Consider the following 21,552-nt stretch of genomic DNA (forward strand, 5'->3'; position numbering starts at 1 on the left):
TTTTTAGTTGAAAATTTAAGTATTTGTTTAAAAATTCATCTTGAAGTATAAATTTAATCTTATTGGTTGAAAGTTTACATTTGTAGATTAAAAATTTATCTATTTGGTTTAAAACTAAACTGTTATCCTGAGAATTTTATTATTTTTGTTAGAATCCATTTTTCATTGTAGAAAAGTCTGATATTTCAATGTATGCTATTGAATTTTATATTCTTTCACAGAACTCCATGCTCGTTATTGGGCCTTCCTTTTTGGCAATTTGCAACGAGCAGTCGACGAAATTTACCGAACTTGCGAGGAAGATGAAAACGTATCCGAATGTAAGGAAGTTATTCTGGTTCTCGAAAATTACACTCGCGATTTCCATAACTTAATCGAATGGTTCAAAGTAAAATGGGCTTATGAAAGTACAATGCCACCTTTAAGAAGAACTCCCTTGGCCTGGGAAGTTCGAAAAACCTCACCTTGTCGTCTCTGGAATTCAACACCAAAGGCAACCAGTCCCCTCCAAAGATCGAGTCCCACAGGTTCTGCTTGCAAAAGTCCAATAGAAACTTCCTTCGACAGCAGATCAGTTTCCAGCGATGGAAAAATTAACTCCATACAAGAAGAGCCTGACAAAATAAACAACGAGTGCATGGAGGACAAAAGAAATCCTCAAGAAAAGCGCAAAGTCCCTTTAAATAAAAATTCAGAAACAACCAACGAGAAACCTCTCGTGTCAAAAGTAGCGAGTAAAACTCCACTCAAAAGACCAACTGCGATCAAACTAAACGAGTCAAATGCGGATTATAAGCCTCAAAATGAAAACGAGAAAAATAACGTTGATAAGAATCAGCCAAAACAATTAAGAAATTGTCACAGTTTGAACCGAGTGAAGATCGCGAACAACGAATCTACGGGTAATAAAAATAGTATTAACGAAAAAAGGAACCTCAACAGTGCAAAGAATTTAGAAAGCATAAAGAACGAAATTAATTCTAATATTAATGAGACCTACTTAGGAAAATGTACTGGGATCGAAAAGAGGAATAGTCCAGAGAGTCAGAGTGAAATAAGCAGTTCGGATGAAAAGAGGAATGTGGAGAAGGTCTTGTCTAGAGAAAATTCCCAGATTGCTTCGAGAAGAGGTGTGAAGCCTGAAATTAAGAAGCCGAGTATTGAAGTTCGAGAGACTGCTCGAACTAAAGTTACCAATAAATCTAGTGTAGCTGCTTCTAATTTGACTGCAAATAAAACTAGAGTTAAGGCCACACCTCAGACAGCACGTCCTGCTTATTCTACTGTTTCAAGAGCAAAACCTGCGACGGCAAAACTTACGCAAAATCTTCCGGAGGTTCCGAAGATGGTTCGAAGTAAAACGACTTTGTGCGCGAGAGGAGCTTCGAATGCTAATCAATTTCGACCTGGAACTTCGGTTATGGTCAGAAGACATGTACAGTCTTTTTCTACAAATCAGGTGTGCAGAGTTTTTTTTTATTATCTGATGAGACAATTATAAATACAAGGCTCGAATTTACTTAAGATATCAAAAATAGTATCATTGGTGGCACAAATTAAAAAAAAGAAATAGTAAAAAAATTGTGGCAGAACATTTTTTAGATAAATAGCATTATTAGTCACGCGCGTTTTAGTTTTTCAGTTTGATAGAAAAAATAATTTTCGAACTAAAAGTAGATTCCAAGATCTGAGAATAAATTAATAAGTATTATCAGTTTATTTTTAAAGCTATATCAAAGTCATTTTCCTCATGTTCTTGATAAAATTAAAAAGATTTTTAAAGATTTCAGATGCGTCGAAAAAGAACCAAGAAAATGTTGTTATTGTACTTTTAGAAGTTTGGAAGAAATGAAAAAAGATTTGCATAAAATTTTGACAAATCATTCAAACTTTCAAAAATTGCCTCAAAACTTTCACCTTTGTTAAAATCTTTTGAAATGTTTTTAACTTTTCTTTAAAACTTAGTTTTTCAAAACAAAGAATTATTAAAAAAATTTCCAATATTTTTAAAGAATAGTTTAGATTTTCTTAATAAATTTCAGGATTATTTTAAAGATTCCCAAATTTAAGCATTCGCTTTAAAATCTTATAAACTCCGTTTCCAAATTTTAGGAAATCATTTGAAATTTTTTGAAATCTTAAGAAATTTCCTGTTTGTATCTTTTCATAATTTTTAAACCCTCTAAATATCTTTTAAAATATTTCATATTTTTACTTACGTTTATTGTAATTTCTCTAAAATTGAAGTAATTGCCTTAAATTCTTTCAGATTTATCTTAGAATATTTTTGAAACTTATTTAAATATTCTTTTAAATTTAATTTTTCAAAATAAAAAATCATTTTAATTTTTCCTGTGAATTTAGACTTTTGTTTTATTTTTTGAAATATTTACCAGTTTGAATTGTTTTTTAATCTTTTTAAAACTTCTGAATATCTTTTAAACTAACTCGAATTATTAGAAAAAAATATAATCTTGCAAAATAGAACAGTTTTGCTTTAAAAGCTTCCAAATTCTTTTTCGACATATTTTGAAATCTACAATACTCAAAATTTACTATTTTACAATAAATCCTAAACCATTAAAAAATTTTCCAAAAATATTGACAAAAATAATCTTATATTATTTAAAATAATTAAAAAGCTTCCGAATTTTTTTCGAATTCTTTAAAATAAGATTTTCGCTATAATTGAATTTTTCTTATTCATTTTAAAATTTTCTCGTTTATCAATAAAATAATAAACAATGTGCTGTAATTGAAATTTTTGGAAAACCATTAATGTATTTGTAAAATCTTTTAAAATATGCCAAATCTTTGGGAAATATTTGAAATCTTTGATATCTTTGGGAAATCATTGAAATCTTTCTGAAATTTTTGATAATCTTTGCGAAGAAATCTTTTAAATTTTGTAAATACTTCTGAAATAATTGAAATCTTTGAAAAATCATTGATTTCATTCGAAAATCTTTTTAATCTATTTAAAATCTTTACGAAAGATTTGTAACCTTTGTGAAATCGTTGATATCTTTGTAAAATCTTTTAAATCTATAGATAATTTTTCGAAATACTTGTGAAATCTTTGAAAATCTGCGAAATATTTGAAATGTTTTTGAAATATTTCGTAATATTTGTGAAATTATTATAATCTATGTGAAATCATTAAAATCTTCGAAATATATCGGAAATTTTTATGAAATAATTAAAGTTTTTGCGAAATGTTTTTAATCTAGCCGAAGCCTTTGCGAAATATTTCAAATCTTCGTGAAATCTCAAAGAAATCATTGAAATCCTTTTCAAATATTTTTCAAATCTTTCTGTAATCTTTGCCAAATATTTCAAATAGTTTTTAAATGTTTCGTAACATTTGTGAAATTATTGAAATTTGTGGGAAATCATTGAAGTAGTTGTAAAATCTTTTAATCTATCCTAAATATTTCGGAAATATTTGAAAACTTTTTAAAATCTTTCAGAAATCATTGAAAGCCTTGTCAAGTCTTTCTTAAATCTTTAGAAGTGTTTGCGAAAGCTTTGAAATAGTTTTTAAATATTTGGTAAAATTTGTGAAATTATTGAAACCTTTCTGAAGTCAATCGGCGAAGAAGTTCGACAATATTTTTGAAGAAAAAGTGGAATTTTTTTTAAATAGTAGCGTCGCTAGAAAAAATGTCAATAGTCGCGTGAATCCGAGTCCTGCAAATAACATATTTATCAAAAAAATTGTACAATAGTTTCTTTTTCAGGCATATGTCCAACGTCGTGAGGAAGGAGATCGAAGCGACGACATAAATGCTTCCGTCGAGGTCCTTCCCAAGCAAAATGCAAAAGTAAAAGAAGACGGAGATGGCTGGCAAACAGTTCGAAGTCGATACAGGCGAGGCAGTATTCACAATCTCAACATGTCGACTCGATTTCACAAACCAAGTACGGCCACTTCTCTCCCAGCTCTTTGCATAGACAGTCCATCTGAGAAAAACAAGAAGCAATGTTTCACTCCAGATGGGAACCAAAGACAGAGAAAATACAAAAGTATGGGTACGAGGAATGGAAATAGGGTCGCGAATCGTAGAAGTCTTCAAGAGGATGCCAGAACCGATGGAAGAAAATTGTACAGCGACGAAAAAAATTGCCAAAGAGATACACCGAATATAGCTGATACTAACTCTACATCGATGATAGCTGCTATATTTAAAAGTGAAGCTGAACAGTTGGAGAAGCGAATCCAGCAATTTATGGCTGCCCAGGCTGAGAGGGAGAGAATTATTTTGGAGGAAGAGAGAAAAACTGAGGAGGCAGACACCCAGAGATCTAAGCAGCTTTCTGATGAAGAAGCAAGTTTGCAGAGACAGATTATGGAGCTGGAATCTACAGAAATTGACGTGGACACGGAAACTGATGAAATGGACGTGGAAATGGTGTTGGAGATTGAAGAGGATATTTCCATTGGTTCATTAAATGATAATGATGACCTCAGTTTGGAAGATAGGTACGAGAATATGTTGGAGGGGATGTCTTGGGCTGAGAGAATGGACACTTTGGAACAATTGGAAGCTTTAGATGCTCGACATCCGGGCCGAGCTTTGGAACTTCACCAGAAACTGTCGTCTCCTTCGCGAAAAAGATCTCTGGCAGAAACTTTAAGAAGATTTCAAACAAAACAGGCCTGTGCTCAGGATAAGCGTCAGAAACTCTTGATGGAAAAATCCCAGCGTTTGAGAGAACTTTTGAACAAAGTTGAGGATGTGAAGAGTGCTAAGAACCAACTGATTGAAGACAAGAGAATCAGGATGGAGTTGAAGCTGAAGAGGGCTGAAGAAAATAGAACACAGCATTTGTTGGAGATTGTGAGGAAAGCTCACGATGAAGATTCCAAATTAAAGGAGATTGCTTTTATTAATGAACTTGAGGCGCAGAATAAACTACACGATTTCAAGGCATTGTGTCAGGAACAGGAAGAACGTCTGCAAGTATGTATAAAGTCAAATTCTTTCAAATGAAAAATTAATTTTTATTTTCGTAAATATAATAACTCATGGCGGCCTTTTGAACGGAAAAAAACTTGGGAATGGCAGTGAATTAATGTTTTTACCGGCAATTTTACAAGTTTTTAGGAAAAAAAAATCTGTTCGTTTGATTTTAAAAGTTTAAAAAATAATTAGTTAAATTGTTATATTATCATATCATTCAGTTTACCATGCGTAATTTGAAAATCTTTCATTTAAAAAAATGCCGTTTAAAGACTTAAAAAAATTTTAAATGAAAGCGTTTGGATTCTACAAGTTTGGATAAAAATTTGTTGTTTGATCAACTGTAAATATAAATTATAATGGTTTTTGAAATTGAACTATACAGTAAGAATTAACAGATAAATAATAGTAAAATTGATTTTGCAAGACGATTTGGAATCAGTTAAAAATGTAAGAATATCCAGATTTTAATGTTGAAAATTAAACCGTTTCTGTTGGAAAGTTTTAGTACATAAGCAAATCTGAACGCCCGATCGAAACTTTATAATTAATTTATTTATTATTATTAATGTTATATTCAAATTTATTAAATATCAGATCTTCTTTCAGTATAAAATTTGAAACTTTTTTAATTAAGAAAAATATCAATTGCTCAATATTTAGAAATATTTGTCTGTCCATTAAAATCAGTAATTGGAAAACAAATAGTCAAAACAGAAAAATTAACTTTTAACGTTAACATTTAAAATTTTCTATTTGAAAACTTTTCATTTGTAAGTAAAATTTTTGAATCTTGATGTATAAATAAATATTTAATACCTATCACTCATAGAAAGAATTCGAATAAGCTGACCCGTTATTTCGAAGGTCTGAAAAGATAAAAAATTAATGTAAAATTTGAAATTATTTCAAATAATTTAAATGAAATGTCTAAATATGCCGACAAAATCCGATTATTTATATGGAAATTTCGGTGCAAACTGCCAAGTATGGACTAATTTAAAACAAAATATACATTTTTTCAAATGTCGAACAAAAAATTAAAAAGCTTTGTAAGAACAGTGAAAGGATTTAAAAAAATAAAAAACATTTTCGTAATATTCCTAGGGAAATAGAAAATTAGTTTTTCCTATTTTGAAAATTTCAGAGTCCAAAATTTAATTTCCAAAATTTTCAAAAGTGAATCTGGAATATTTTCAAGGAATATTTTTAATTTTGCAGGATTTTAAATATAATTTAGGAAAAATTCAAAACAAAATTTCACTTTGTAGAAGTTCTGAAAAAAATTCACAAATAATTTAAAACTTGAATAAATCTAAAACAACATGTAGATTTTTTCAATATTCTGAAATAAAATTTTTAAGCTTTTGACGGATTTTTTAACTATTTGAAATATTAATAATTTAACTTCTGACTTAAGAAGTGTTCGGTTTATAAAAAAATGTAATCGCTCAATTTCTGGCTTAAAATTGCTTAAAATGATTTGCACCTGAGTTTTTATTACTTGAAATAGAGAAATTTTGGTCAAATAATTATTATATTTACGAAAATGAATATTAATGAATCATTTCAATCATTTTGGGACAGTTCATGGCCCCCGGATCACGGTTTAAAATTATTTTAAAAAGAAAAGAACAGCTTCTTTTAGGACATCCTAGGGAGAAGGAAATGTTCGAGAAACGATACTTTATTTATAAAAACAGCAACATAATATAAGAGAGAAGGGAAAAATTTAAAAAGAGTCAAACGAATTTTTAATCAATTTTAACAATTCAAAGGGATTTCGAAGGATTTGAAATATTGTAGGGCATTTTAAAAGATTCCATGCCATTTTCAATAGCTTTTCAAAATTGTAAGGGATTTAAAAAGATTTCGATGGATTTTATAAGATTCATAGAATTTCATGGAATTCTATAATATTTTAATGGATTTCAAAGAATTTATTCATAGGAAGTGAGGGATTTCGTAGCGTTTGAAAAATTAGAAGAGATTTACAAATATTTTTTGCATTTAATTTGAATTAATTTGTAATTCACGTCGAATTCTTATTAATATTTCCTGAATTATTTTTAATCCTTTTGAATTTATTTGAATTTTCTTATTCACTTGAATTCTGCTAAATTCACTCAATTCTACTGAATTTAATGGATTTTGATTTTTTTTATTCATCCAGAAGTCTGTAGAACTTACCTTCAATTCTTAAAAATTTCATAATATTCTTTTTAATTCACTTGAACGAAATTTTTTGGATTAAAATTATTTTCCAATTCATTAGAATTCTTTTGAGTTTAACTTTAATTATTTTGATGTCACTTTTCAAGAAAATTAGGCTGTCACAGCCCTGAGATTACTAAATGGTAAATATATGAATTTAAATTTTTAATTATTTTAATTCATTTATAAAAGATTCTATATACAAAAAATATTAGAATTTGTTTTTTAAATATGACTGGCCAGGGTAAATAAAAAAATAAGTCAAGGAAAAATGACCCTGAAAATACTGTAATTACAATGAAAAATCAACAGATTACTGAAACTTACGTAATATCGTTGGGGGGGGGGAGTCATTGTCTATTGTTACGCTAACGTTACAAGAGGTATGGGAGGATCCAAAAATCTTTAAAAAAACCCGGGTGTCCAGCGATTCTTAAGAACGAGTTTCAAGGCCTTCCGGATTTTTGCAGGTCTCCTTTTTTACATCAAATAATGAAATAACCTTTGGTTATATATGTAAAAAATAACCCATATCATTGTTTATTGGACAACAACTTTTAAAGAAAGCAGGACCATAAATAATCAAATTTCTATTTTTTTGCAAACATAAGTCGTCTTTGAAATACTGAAAATCTTTGAAACCTGTGTGAAAACTTAAAAATCATTGAAATACTTATGTAATTAAGAAAAAAAGTTATGGAGTCTTTAAAATATTTGCAAAAGCTTTCATTACTCTTTATTTTTGAACTCTTTTGTATTCGTTTGAAATGTTTTAAATCTTTCAAATCTTCTTAAGTTTGTTAAAACCTTTGAAAATGATTTAAAATCTTTAAAATATTTGTGGACTCGTTCGTATTCGTTTGAAATATTGAAATATTTGAAAGCATTTAAAATCTTTGAAATGTTTTGAAACCTTTGTAAAATCTTTGGAACTCTTGTATTCTTTTGAAATCTTCATGAAATTTTTAATCTGGTTTACTAAAATCTTTTCAAAATTGTTTGAAAATTTTGAAATCTTTGAAATCTGGTATACACGCCTTTTCAAATCTTCGAAATTCTTTATGAAATGTTCGAAATTTTTTATGAAATCTTTGAAAAATTTGTGAAATCTTCTAGAAAAATGTTAACCTTTTGAAATCAATACAAATCTTCGAAATTCATGCAATCTGGATGAAATGTTCGAAATTTTTAGGAAATTTGGTATGAAATCTTTGAAAATCTTGTGCAATCTTCTAAAAAAATGTTAGCATTTTGAAATCATTACAAATCTTCGAAATGTTAAAAAAAATTTGAAGGCTGGTGTACTGTACCCTTTTTCAACTGTTTGAAATCCCTTAAAACTTTTGAAAGTTTTAAAAGCTTTGTGAAATTATTGTGGTATATTTGATATCTGGTGTACACACGCCTTTTTTAAAATTTTGAAATCCGTGAAATCTTTGTAAAATGTTCAAAGCCTGTTGAAATATTTTTAAATCTTTGAAATATTTAAAAACATTATGAAATCGTTAGTAATGTTCAGTAATCTGGTATACACGTAAAAACCTCATTCTAATTGTGAAACTGAATTAACATTCAAATTGTCGACTAATAATTTTTATAATTTATAAGTTGAATATCATAAAAAATGTATACTTTAACATTTTATATTAGCGGAGAGGAAATTAAAAACTTATAGAATTATTCACAATATTAAAGTCTGTTGATTGCAAGATTTCTGATAAACAAGATGTGTCTTTTATAATAGACTAAAATATTTAAATTACTTTTCGCGTTTAAATAAAATAACTCTTTCAAAAAAAAAAAAAAAAAAAAACAATCAAGGAGAATTCCAGGTTTTTAAGGTTTTCCAGGTCGCTGGACACCCTGAAAAAAGCATTACGTCATATATGGTCGACTTCGTAAGCAGAATATTTTATTGGCGATTTCATCTTTCAGGGCATTCAAGAAGAGCGACAACGTCGACAGGAGGAAAAAGCAGCTAAGGAAGCAGCTGCGGAGGAAAGAAGAAGAGCTATAGAAGCTGAGAGACAGCTTCGAATTCAGAAAATGCGAGACGCTCGTCGCGAGCGAGAAGAGCGAGTTGGTAAAATGCAGTTGGAAAGGGAAAAAGAACGACAGGTGATTATTTTTTATCTTCAAATTGCCTGATTTAGGATTAATTTTCGAGTTTGCTGAATATATTTTTCTTTTATAGGAACTCGCGAGGGAAAAAGCTAGAGATAGGGAAGAGCGATTATCAGCTTTGCATGCTGCTCAATTGGCAAATCAAGAAGAGCTGCAGAAAAAAATTGCTCAGAAACAACAAGAATCTGCGAGACGGCACGTCGAAAATATAGAACACATTCGTCAAAGGGCGGTGGAATTGTCGATTTTAAGATCGGAAGAAGTTCCTCCAACTCTCAAGTCATATCCGTCTCAGAAACAATGTTCTCTGTGCGGAACATTTGTAAGTGATTTATTCTAATATAAAAAATCAAACAAATCGTAGAATTTTTATGATGGCCACTGACTGGGAAAACTCGGAATAAGCTTGTAAATAGCCGGAAATTTGTTTAAAAACCGGGAATTTTTCAGGTTTGTTTTTACTTTTGCAATAAATATGATCTTACTCTTCGAAAAAGTACACGTTTGGAATTGTGCTGAGCGTGACCAACCATCTCCGATAAAATATCGAATATCTTTTTGTATTCTCGATTTTAAAGTTAATGTTTCGTTCAAAAAATGTTTAACCTAACGTTGTTTTAATAATAATTTTATGGTTGAAAGTAAATTATTTTTAATTGAAAAGTCTATTATTATCTTTTTGATCTAGAACTCACCTCTTTTGTTTAAGAATTCGACTATTTGTTTTGTTCGAAAATTCAAATTTTGATTAAAAATTCATCTTTTTTAGTTAAAAATGTATCTTTTATGGTTGAAAGTTAATTGTTTTTAATTGGAAAATCTACTATTTTACTTTTGGTCCAGAATTGAGCTCTTTTGGTTACAAATTCTACTATTTGATTAAAATGTTTATTATTTGTTTTAAAATTCAACTATTTTGTTCCAAAGTCGCAAATTTTACTTTTTTTGGTGAAAATTTCATTATTTCTTGGAAAATTCAACTGTCTTGTTTAAAATTTTTCTTTATGACAAGAAAATTGGTGCTCTTAGATTAGAAATGTCTGTTTTTGGTAGAAAACTCACCTTTTTTGGTTAAAAATGCATCTTCTATGGTTCACAGTTAATTATTTTTAATTGAAAAGTCTATTAATATGTTTTTGATAAAGTACTCACCTCTTTTGATTAATAATTCTATTGTTTGGTTGAAAATTGAATTATTTGTTTGAAAACTTAACTATTTCATTAAAAAGTTAACTAACTGGTTAAAAATTCATCTTTTTTGTTCGAAAATTTAACTATTTTGGTGAAAATTCGTCCTTTTTGGTAGAAAATCCGACATTCGCATTGAAAATTCATCTTTTAGTAGAAAATTAATATTTTTTTGTTGAAAATGTATCTTTTATGGTTGAAAGTTAATTCTTTTTAACTGGAAAATCTACTTTTTGGTTAAAATGTTTATTATTTTGTTGAAAATGTAACTATTTTTGTAAAAAGTCATGTTTTTCCATTGAAAGTTGATTCTTTTCAATTGAAAAGTCTACTATCATATTTTTTATTCCAGAATTTATCTTTTTTAGTCGCAAATTATACTTTTCTTGGTTAAAAATTTCATTATTTCGTGGAAAATTTAACTGTTATAAAGTAATCTTTTTGCGATGAAAATTCGACTGTTTTGTTTACAAATTTTCTTTATGGGCAGAAAATTGGTGAAATATTGGTAGAATATTAATCTTTTTTCTTGGAAAATTAAATCATTTGGTGCAAAATTCGTCTTTGTAGGGTGAAATTTCGACTATTTGATTAAAAATTCAACTATTTGGTAAAAATTGCATTATTTTGTGGAAAATTCAACTATTGTAAAGAAATTTTTTGTAGGAAATTCAACTGTTTTGTTGAAAATTCATCTTTTGGGACAGATAATTCATCATTTTGGATTCAAAATTCGTCTTTTTGGTTGAAAACTAATTATTTTGATTTGAAAGGTTTGCTAATATATTTTGTGTTCTGAATTTATCTCATTTGGTTAGAAATTTAACTATTTGGTTGAAAAATTAATTATTGTGTTTAAAATTCAACAACTTTTTTAAAAAATCATGTTTTTTGTCGAAAATTAAATTTTTTTAAACATTCGTCTTTTTAATTAAAAACTCCGTTCTTTTTTTTTTGAAAATTCTTTTTTTTTTTAATTAATTTTTTTTAATAAAAAATTCCTTTGTTATATTTTTATTTCAAAATTTATTTCTTTTGATTCAAAGTTCTACTATTAATTTTCAAATTGAAGTATTTTGTTCAAAATACGTCTTTTTGGTTTGAAACTTCAACTATTTGGTTATAAATTCACTTGTTTGGTTGAAAATGAATTTTTTGTTTGAAAATTTAACTGTTTGATTCAAAATTTATTTTTTGGTTGATTATTGATTTTTTTTTGCTTTGAAATTCAAATTTTTTGTTAATCAATTGATTTTTTAGTAGAAAAACTCAACTCTAGTTGCAAATGCAGTATATCTCTACTTGAAATCTGAAGAATGAACTGTTTTAAGAGCATTTTGGGCTTTCAAGTCTGAAATCACTCTTAAAATAATTTACATTACATATTTTACTTTGAAGTTCTAAAATGTTGAATTCTTTTCAAAATCAATGTAATAAAGCCTCGAATTTTGTGTTGAAGTTTGATTGGCCACCATGAATTTACGAAATAATGATTTTCATTGTTTTATGTTCTGCTATTGAAATTATTTCAGATCCCGAACGAAGTTTATCTCCTGAGCCATGTCAAGGGAAAATCGCATTTGGAAGCAGTTCGAAAATTACACGACGGTCGAGAACCTTGTCGGGATGAATTGCAGCGATTTAATATTAGCCAGATTCACGATACACAGGTGCCTCTGAAAAATAGTGGTAATGTAAGCGAAAGCAAAGCAGCTAAAGAAAAGCAGAAGGCTTTGAAACGACGCAGCAGAAAAATTAAGCAGCGGATGGCTGTTCGTGGACAAGAATGGGAAGATGCATCAAAGAATCAAACTGTCCAGTCCTCGGTGGAATCCGCAAATAAGGTCAAGTTTCGGAGAAATTTAAAAGATCTCGAGAAACTTTGCCAGAATCACATGAAAAATTCGTGGAGTAGCGGTTCCGTAGCAAGTTTGGAAAGAAATTTGGGCGAACTCACCAGGTGCTTCTCAAGAACTGTAAGTTTTTTTCCCCCAAAAGTCTCCTCTTTTCTTTCCTTTTCGAGAGTAAATAGCGAAATTTAGTTTTTAAATTCCCGGAGTTCCCGGCTTGAAATTAACCTTTTTTCCAGTTTTTTCTTGTGATATATGTGTTTCAATTTCAAAAGGGAATTTCTGTAAGAAGCATGTTTCAGACATGATGAGGGCTGCCACAAATTCACTATTAGTCTGTTTTTTCTCAAACCACTTTTTAGTTACATTTTTTAAATGAAGAGATCACATTAGTCACTTTTCTTCCACTAAATTAACTCAGGCGATAATCACTATTTATTTGAAGTCTATACCTATTTCTGAATCGACTTGAATTTTTTTGAAATATTTTAGGTTATTTTAAATGATTCCTACACATTTTTTAATTAAGTTCAATGATTTGAAGGGATTTCGAAGTCATTGAAATATTTTAGGATAAAGGATTGTTTTTTAATTTTGGAAGATATGGAACAATTTTACAAGTTTTAAGATATTTTTAAAGATTTCACGGGATTTAAAAAATCTCAATGTATTTTAATACATTTTCCTGGATTTTCAGAAATATCATCATAGAATTTAACGGAATTTTATAATATTTTATTAGATTTTAAAGAATTTATTCACGAGAAGTGTAGTATTTCGTGAGATTTAAAACAATTTGAAAGTTTTTAGGTGATCTTAAAAGATTTCTAGGAATTTTTATTTGATTTTAATAATTTGAAAGGGTTTCAAAGAATTATACATATTTTAGGGTAAATAATTTCCCAGAATTTTGTAATAACTGAAATGATTTTACGAGGCCTATAAGGTTTTTAAATATTTTTAAAGATTTGACGTTATTTTATCAAATGTCTGAGTAAATTATTTTAATGGATTTTAAAGGCTTTTATAATATTTCGGAGGATTTGAAAGAATTTATTTAAAAGAAAACAGTTATTCCATATAGTTTGAAAGACTTGCAGATATTTGAAATTATTTTTTGAAATTCACCCTGATTTATTATTAATTTTTCCTGAATTCTTCTAATTCATTGGAATTCTTTTGATTTTTTTAATTCACTTACAAAGAAAATTTTAATTCATTTGAGTAATTTAAGGTGATTTCAAAGGGTATTAAAAATTTCAAATATTTTAAGGAACTTTTTATTTCAATACCGTGAAGAGATTTTCAAGTTATTTTCAAGGTTTTTAAAAATAATTTTAGGTGAGGGATTTCGTAAGGTTTCAAAGATTTGAAGCAATTTTGAAATATTTTTTGCAATTCATTTGGAATTCGTCCTGAATTTTTCTGAATTCTCTCAACTCCACTCAATTCAATAGATTTTGAAAAAGTTCTTCTTTAATTCAGCTTGATTTTTTATGAATTTCGTCCAATTCTTTTCATTTCCCTTAAATTCACGCAAATGTTGCTAAAACTAATGAACTTTTTTCGATTTTTAAAAATATTTCCAATTCATTTACATTGTTTTTAGTCACTAGTAACTTTTTAATTAGAAAATAGTGAGGTTTCAAAGATTCGAAGATATTTTTAATTATTTTTTGGAATTCACGCTAAATTCTTATTAATTCTTCGGGATTTTTTGAAATTATTTGAACTTTGCGAATTCACTTGAATTTAATTCACATGCATTCTTTTAAATTTATTCAATTGTACTTGACTTAAAAGGGTTTTTTTAAATTTTTTAAAAAGTTTTTATTTAATTTATCCTGAAGTGTTTTAACCTCACCATGAATTCTTAGGCATTTAATCAAATTCTTTGGAATTTTCTTAAATTTTTTTAAGCTTATTCTAAATTAACTGCATTTAGTGAAGTTTTTAAATATTTTGAAGTTGTTTTCTCGCCATTAAAATTTCTTTTTAAATTCACCTTGAATTTTTATGAACTTAATTAACTTAATTAATTCCAATTTTATTGTAATTAACGAAATTTTGTAATTCATTTAAATTCTTTTGAATTTAATGAATTGGTTTGAAGTCCTATAAATTTATCCTGAATTTTGTAACCTTTGAGATAATTATTAGTTAAAATAGTACTAAATGATATTAGAAAAGTTAAAAAAATTAATATTGTTTTAAGATACAAGGCAGGAGAGACGCTTGAAGGCATGTAAGATATCAAAAGTGTGCTGATTTGTCCTTGAATTATACTAGTGTGTGAACTCAGACCCAAGCACAAGAAAGTTGTATTGTTTACACTTTTTTTGCAATATTTTTTAAAGTGTGGTCACAAAAATGTCAATACACACTAGTCGCAGAAATGCTACATCTTTTACCATATTTTAAATAAAAGTAATTTGTTTAATTTTAAATTGATTTACTTTTCAAATTAATGATTACTCAAAATGTAATACGAGTATAACGAAATTTCTAAAAATGAATTTAAACATCTTTCATCACATAAGTGTTGATTTAAAGTAATATAACAAAAACTCAAATAAATACTAACGTGAATAAGAAGTGAAACAATAAATACTTTGATATTTACAAAAACATAAAAACAATTTATTGGAAAAATTTATTTTTTCGATCTTTTTTAATTTTGATTTTTTACTCTAAAATTCATCATTTTAAAACATGGTTGCCGCTGGATGGGAAAATGACAGGGAATTTTGTATACCGGAGAAAAACAGGAAATGTCAGAAAATTTACTTTTGGACTGGGAATTTTACAAATTTTTAGAAGAAATAATTCAGTTTACAATACATAATTCTAAAATCATGAAGTTTACAAAATATGCATTCTGGATCTTCTGAATTCGAAAATCTTAGTAGTTAAACTAATATAAATGCTTGATTTATAAATTATTATTAGTTTGAACATAACTTCAAACTTAATTTAAAATCCGGTTCAAATATTGTTTCATTCTAAAGTATTACGGTTTTAATTCATTCAGTTTGAAATTTTTCAAATAAAAAAATGATTAAAAAAATATATTTAGCAATATTTGACTGTTAATTCAAAAACAGCAATTATTAATTAAATATTCAATACTAAATCATTTGGAACGGAATTGTTCGAAATAGTCTTGAATCGTTCAGATTTCAGAGTGCTACATGTTATCTTTGAAGGTTAGAATTTTGATTGTTTCACTTTGTTAAATTTTTATTTTTTAAGTTTCGATGTATTAATAACAATAACAATTATTGATTTCAAACGACTTAAAATTAAAATAATTTTATTTCTAATTTAAAGTGTTTAATTTTAAATCACAAATTTAAAGATATTCATTTTTAATTTTTCTAACTTAAAATTGGTTCAAAATGATAAATTTTTAATATTCAAAAATGTATTAATTTATTTTTTAATTTAGAGCATCGGAAATTATATCGTGAATTTATATTTGTTAACCAGAAATCTTTAAACTGTTGACTTTATAAGAGTTTGAAATTTCCAGTTTTTCAGTTCAACGTCATTTAATTTAAAATTGTTCAATTAAACAATGTTGAGAGCTTCAATTTTAAAAGTATAGAATTCAAAAGATTCAAATTCAAAACTCAGAACTGTAATAAGATCGGATAAGAAAAAAATGTATATCAAAATTCCGTGCTTAAAAATAACAAGCTTATCAAAAAAATAGCAGAAAAAAGCTACACACGAAATTTTTCTGAATGAATATTATGCTCACATTAGTAGATAATTTTATTGTTTGTTTCATGTTTTCGTTAGTAAATTTCATACATTTTCCAACTTAAGTTTGGCTTGTAATAAATCGACGACGTTCAACTCCTCACACGCTTTTACCATTGAATCATATAATTTAATAATAATAATTTTACGCAGAAAATAAAAATTTGAATTTAAATTTATGACCACAGATTGCTTGCATCTGTTCACGAATTCCTGGCAATTTCCTGTATTTTTCAAGGTCTACAAAGCACCTTGAAAATTTCCGGATAACCGGATTTCCCAGGTCACTAGACAACCTTCTTTTCGGACAAAAAAGTAAAACAATCAAAATTAGAAGGAATCCTTTCATTTATAAAAATAATATTTTGTATCCTATTTTAGTTATCACGGAAATGTAGACTGGAATTGCTTATCTTCTGATGGAAACATAGATTTCTGCTTTGCTATTTGAAGGATCAAAAATATGTATTTTAGGCTCTGAAAAATGCTACATATTAAAAAAAAAATGTATTTTGTAGATTACCTTTAATACACTTATGCGTTATTGACCATTTACATAAAAATTCAGAAATGACAAATAGTAAATAGAAATGTTAGATGATTTTAAAAATGACTTTTTTGGTTCAAACGTATATATTTTTTCATGATTCTTAATTGAAAAAGTATTTTGATTTCTGTTTCAGTCTTGTGCAGATCAAGACTCTTTTCTGCAGCTGAGCGGATTTGATATTCTAACAAATCTACTGACCTTAGGTTCAAATTCACAGAATGCGTCCAACTCCTTGCCAAGCAAGTAAGTTTATTTAAAACTCACGGTCTACTTCCTTCGATTTATAAAATATTTATACAAATTTTGCTCTTATCTCGTTTTTTTAGGAGCCTTATTTCTGTTTTGCGAGTTTACAAAGCTGGAGTAAATGAACACGCAAATAACATCGAATCTGTATTACTCAGCAACAAAATTCTCGTGATTCTCGATCTCATTGTCCAGAGATTGGAGGTAAGCCTCAAATTATAAATTTATATATTTTTATGTAAAGGGGCCATAAATAATCATTTATTTTATTTTTATTGCGTAATTAAAGGCAGTTCGAAACCCATGTCACGTTATTTTAAACAATTTATCCCTGTCCCTTCTTCGTCACAGATCATCATATAAAACTGGACACCCCCCTCGCCCAAGGGTGACATCACAAATACAAACACCCACTCCCCCCTTTTTAGTCAAAAGTTTTTCGTCGATTTCATTTGATAAGAACCTAAAATATAACAAAAACATACAAACATAATATTTTTAAAGAGTTCACAGCCAAAAATTCTATATAGTAAAATAGAAGACGAATATTCAACAAAAATGTTGAATTTTCGACCAAAAAGATGTTTTTTTTACCCAAGTAGTTGAATTTTTAACCTAGTTGTTAAATTTTAAACAAAATAGTTGAATTTGTAACCACATAGTTGAATTTTCGACGTACAAAGATAAATTTTTAACAACGAAACTTAATTCTCATTTTAAACCAAGTAGTTGAACTTTCTAGCAAATGTGACGAATTTTCAACATAATAGATGTTATTTTAACCTAATAGTTGAATATTCAACCAAATGTTTGAATTTTTAAACATAAAAATTTAAACTTGGACCAAAATATTTTGCACTTCCAATAAATACTCGAATTTTCCACTAAAATGGTGAATCCTAAACAACAATATTAAATTATAACAGAAGTTGAACTTTCAACCAAGTAATTAAATTTAAAAAAAAATTAATTCTCAACCAAAAATATAATAGTTGATATTTCAACCAAGAAAATATTTTTAATGAAAAACAGATTTAACTAAAAAGATGAATTCTCAACGAAAAATGTAATAGTTTATATTTCAACTACAACAGATTTTTATTAAAAATAAAAAATAGTTTAATTCAGTTACAAAATACAAGTTTGTAACATAATAGTTAAATCGGCAATCCAAGCAAAGTAATATTCAACCTAACAGTTGCATTTTGAACAAAAAAAAATGCAATTTTCTACCCAAAGATATAAATTTTTATATAAAAAGACGAATTCACAACAAAAGTGTCGAATTTTAAAGGTGGAAATATTTCTCATTCGAGAGGGAAAAAGAATTCTAACAAATTGTTGAATTTTTAGACGAAAAAATTGAATTAGGTAGAAGACAGTTGAATTTTCAATCAGAAAAATTAATTGTACACCAAAAAAGACGAATTTACAACAAAATAAATAAATTTTCAACCAAATTGATGAATTTTAAACTAAAACCCATCAATTTCAAATCAACAATGGAATAATTAAATATTCAGTTTAATAAATAAATTTTTCACTGAAAAAGAACGAATTCTGAGCAAAATAGCTCAATTTTCAAATAAAGAGATGGATATTCAACTAATAAAATGTATTTCTAGTAATGTGGTTCAACCAAGCAGTACAATTTTAATGATAAAGATTGACTTTCAACTAATAAACATCATTTTTCAACCAATCATTGAATAGTTAAATTGCTAGTCAATAACTTTTTATTTTCAAACAAGTTGTTAAATTTTTCTCCAAAAAATATCAATTCCCAATTACAACTAAAAACAATCCGTTTTTAATAAAAAATAGAATACTTGAATTTTCAATTTTGAAAAATTGCATTTTTAAGTAAATAAAAACAAAATAGGTCAATCTTAAACCAAATAGTAGAATTTGTAACTAAAAGAGATGAATTCTCAATAAAAAATATAATAGTAGACTTTCCAATTGAAGGGATTTAACATTCAACAAAAAATAGTTGCATTTTATTATTTGATTATATTAATTCAATCCGCATTTACGCGAACAAAATGACAAGAAGTGGAAATTTCTTGAAAACAAAGAAAAAAAGATGACTTCTTTAAAAATGGATGATGAGGGGTCTGGAAGCTTTAATTATAAAATAAGGTCACTAATCTTCATTTTCTCAAGCATTTAAAAAAATTGTTATTCATATTTATTTTTTCCATGCGTGATGTTATTCTGCGTTAATCCCTTTCCCCAAGTCGCAAATCGTTACAAAACCTGTTAACCCCCTCCCCATTATACACATTTTTAATTTCAAATAGTTTGAAATATTCTGAAATTATTGTTCCTATATTGTAAGTTTATTTTAAATTTAATTTTTTCACATTTTCACCCTTATTAATTTCAGAATTACGTGTCGTTTCGCGCACGACATTGTGCGATATCTATAGATAATACACACAGTAAGCTGACTTGTGCACGCAACGGACTTAACTTGGATTTATTCCTTTTTTTTCGTACCACAAAACATAGACTTATCCTCTTTTTTTTCTTTATTCTCCTCGTCACTTCCAAAACTCTGAGCTAGGAAACATAAGACCGTATCTTACTGTCAACCTGTCTGTTCTGTCCGCTCTGTCAAAATAAGGATTAAACTTTCTTATGGATGATTTTACTGCGTGTGCGATTCCGATTCGTAACACAACCGTTGCAGATACCGCTACATTTTTTTGAAAAAAAAATTGTTTTCTATATCTCGTCCTATTTTTGTAAATATTTCTATTTTTTCTCTTTTGTTTCCAAAAATATGATATTTCCCTATAATACTTCATATGAGTACGTTTATTTTGCTATAGATTTAAATTAGACATTATAAGCAATTTTGAATTGTTTCCAATTTGAAAATTAGAACATTTTCACGGTTTATCAAAATTCTTTATTTTTTTCCCACTTTTAATATTATGAATATCGAACAAATCGGTCAATTTTTCGATTGAAAATAGGTAGTTTTTCCCACTTTTTTCAAGTAAATAAAGTAAACTAAAGTATGAATTAATTAGATTTTTATTTGTAAATTGAAAATTTATTAATTTTAATTTTTTATTCCGCATATATAAAATATTCTATATTATTTTTTTTACAAAAATAGAATTTCGTCTCTAAAGATTAATGGTCAGGAAAAATGAAAAATTATTCAGGGAATTTTGGAAATGAAGTTTCGCGATTACCCTGCATACTCAACCATTTTTTTCTACATTGACTTTATATTTCTCTTTTAAAAATTGTTATATTTAACAATGTGTTTATTTTCGTCAGTTTGATAAACTATTTGAAAGAATTGAGTCGATATAACGAGTGAAAATCCTAAATTAGTGTCCTAATTATATAATATAATAATCCTAAATTAAATTTATTTTATATTCGGTCAAAATATTCAAGAGGCATCCCTAAAACATTTGCTCGTTTAGTTTCTCGATTTGAAAGGCGAAATAAGTTTGAAAATAAAATAAAAATTTCAAATAATGACTTATTTTTTAAGTTTTTTGGTCAATTGCGTTTACTATTATATAAATATGATTTTCCTAAGATTCTTGAGAAAATTAAAAAACATTTTTGAAAATTTCAGATATCAAATCAAAATAAAAACAAAAAAGTTAATCTGCAGACCAATAGTTTAATTTTTAACAAAAAATGTACTAGTTGATATTTCAAACCAAAAAGATTTTTATTTTAAACAAAAATGCAACTCGGCTTTAAAGCTAGAATTTCTCTGATGGATTTCGTAAAACATTTCTTGAAACAACAAAACTGTTTCCAGGTCGTGACCGCTTTTTAAAAATCTTTCAGCAGAGAAACGTCGTTATTTTATCATCGCTCGTATACTTTCGGACCTGAAACTCTGAAAGTAGACGTCATGTCTTCACACTTGGTAGATACGGTCCTGAATCCCCCGATTTCCCCCATCAAATGCATTAGCGGCGAGAGAGCTTTTAGTGACGTCACACACACTAGAATCCTTTTGGCTTGTGCTGGAAAAGAAAGAAATAGTGTTCGTGTGAGATACACCCACATATGCTTCTCTATTTGTTAGAGCTTCAGAGACCGACTACATTTTTGTCGATGTCTGTTTTGAGGACCAGGCTTCATTTTCACTTCTATCTTAAAAAGCCTTTTATTTCGTCATAGAACTCTTTTATATTCATTCGGCACATCCAAAAAAACCTTTTTTACCACCCTAATACATGGCCGAATCCATTTCCAATCAGGCACACGCCTCTCTTCTGAACCAACTATCACTTAAAAGAGCATTTTTTACCCTAGAAATTATTTTTTTGGGGTTGCCTGCTGAGTATTTTTACCGAATATAAAAAAAGTCTTTAGGCCCTGTTTTATCTAAAATAACTCAATATTTTTTTTATCAGTTTATGTGATTTTTTTCGAAAGGGAAAAGCAATAAGGAAAGGTTTATCTGATAAAAACCTTTAAATTTGCATCCAAAAAAGTTCCTACGTGATTAATAATAATTGACCTTCGCCTTCCATTTATATATTGAAAAATTTGTGAAAAACATCGCTCATTTAAAATTTTACGTTCTTTGTGCATTTTATGTAAAACTTTTAAAAAGATAATAAGTTTACTTGCCAGCAATTTAAAAAAAAATGTTCTGTCT

The 21,552-nt window shown here is 27.7% G+C and overlaps 1 protein-coding gene across 3 annotated transcripts in view; it reads left to right on the top strand.

The window, feature by feature from the left end:
- The window catches only part of LOC117172026 (S phase cyclin A-associated protein in the endoplasmic reticulum), a 150,611-nt gene that overhangs the window by 5,455 nt on the left and 123,604 nt on the right, over positions 1-21,552 (top strand). For 2 of the 3 annotated variants that reach the window (XM_033359750.1, XM_033359752.1), the window contains exons 3-9: positions 222-1,459; positions 3,729-4,964; positions 9,114-9,296; positions 9,373-9,624; positions 12,023-12,466; positions 16,789-16,898; positions 16,982-17,105. In XM_033359750.1, the coding sequence (XP_033215641.1) occupies positions 222-1,459; positions 3,729-4,964; positions 9,114-9,296; positions 9,373-9,624; positions 12,023-12,466; positions 16,789-16,898; positions 16,982-17,105 (3,587 nt within the window). The remainder of the gene's footprint in view (positions 1-221; positions 1,460-3,728; positions 4,965-9,113; positions 9,297-9,372; positions 9,625-12,022; positions 12,467-16,788; positions 16,899-16,981; positions 17,106-21,552) is intronic. The other variant, XM_033359751.1, reaches the window with a different exon arrangement.

This window comes from Belonocnema kinseyi, chromosome 4 (genome assembly GCF_010883055.1).
Source record: "Belonocnema kinseyi isolate 2016_QV_RU_SX_M_011 chromosome 4, B_treatae_v1, whole genome shotgun sequence".
Taxonomy (NCBI): Eukaryota; Metazoa; Arthropoda; class Insecta; order Hymenoptera; family Cynipidae; genus Belonocnema; species Belonocnema kinseyi.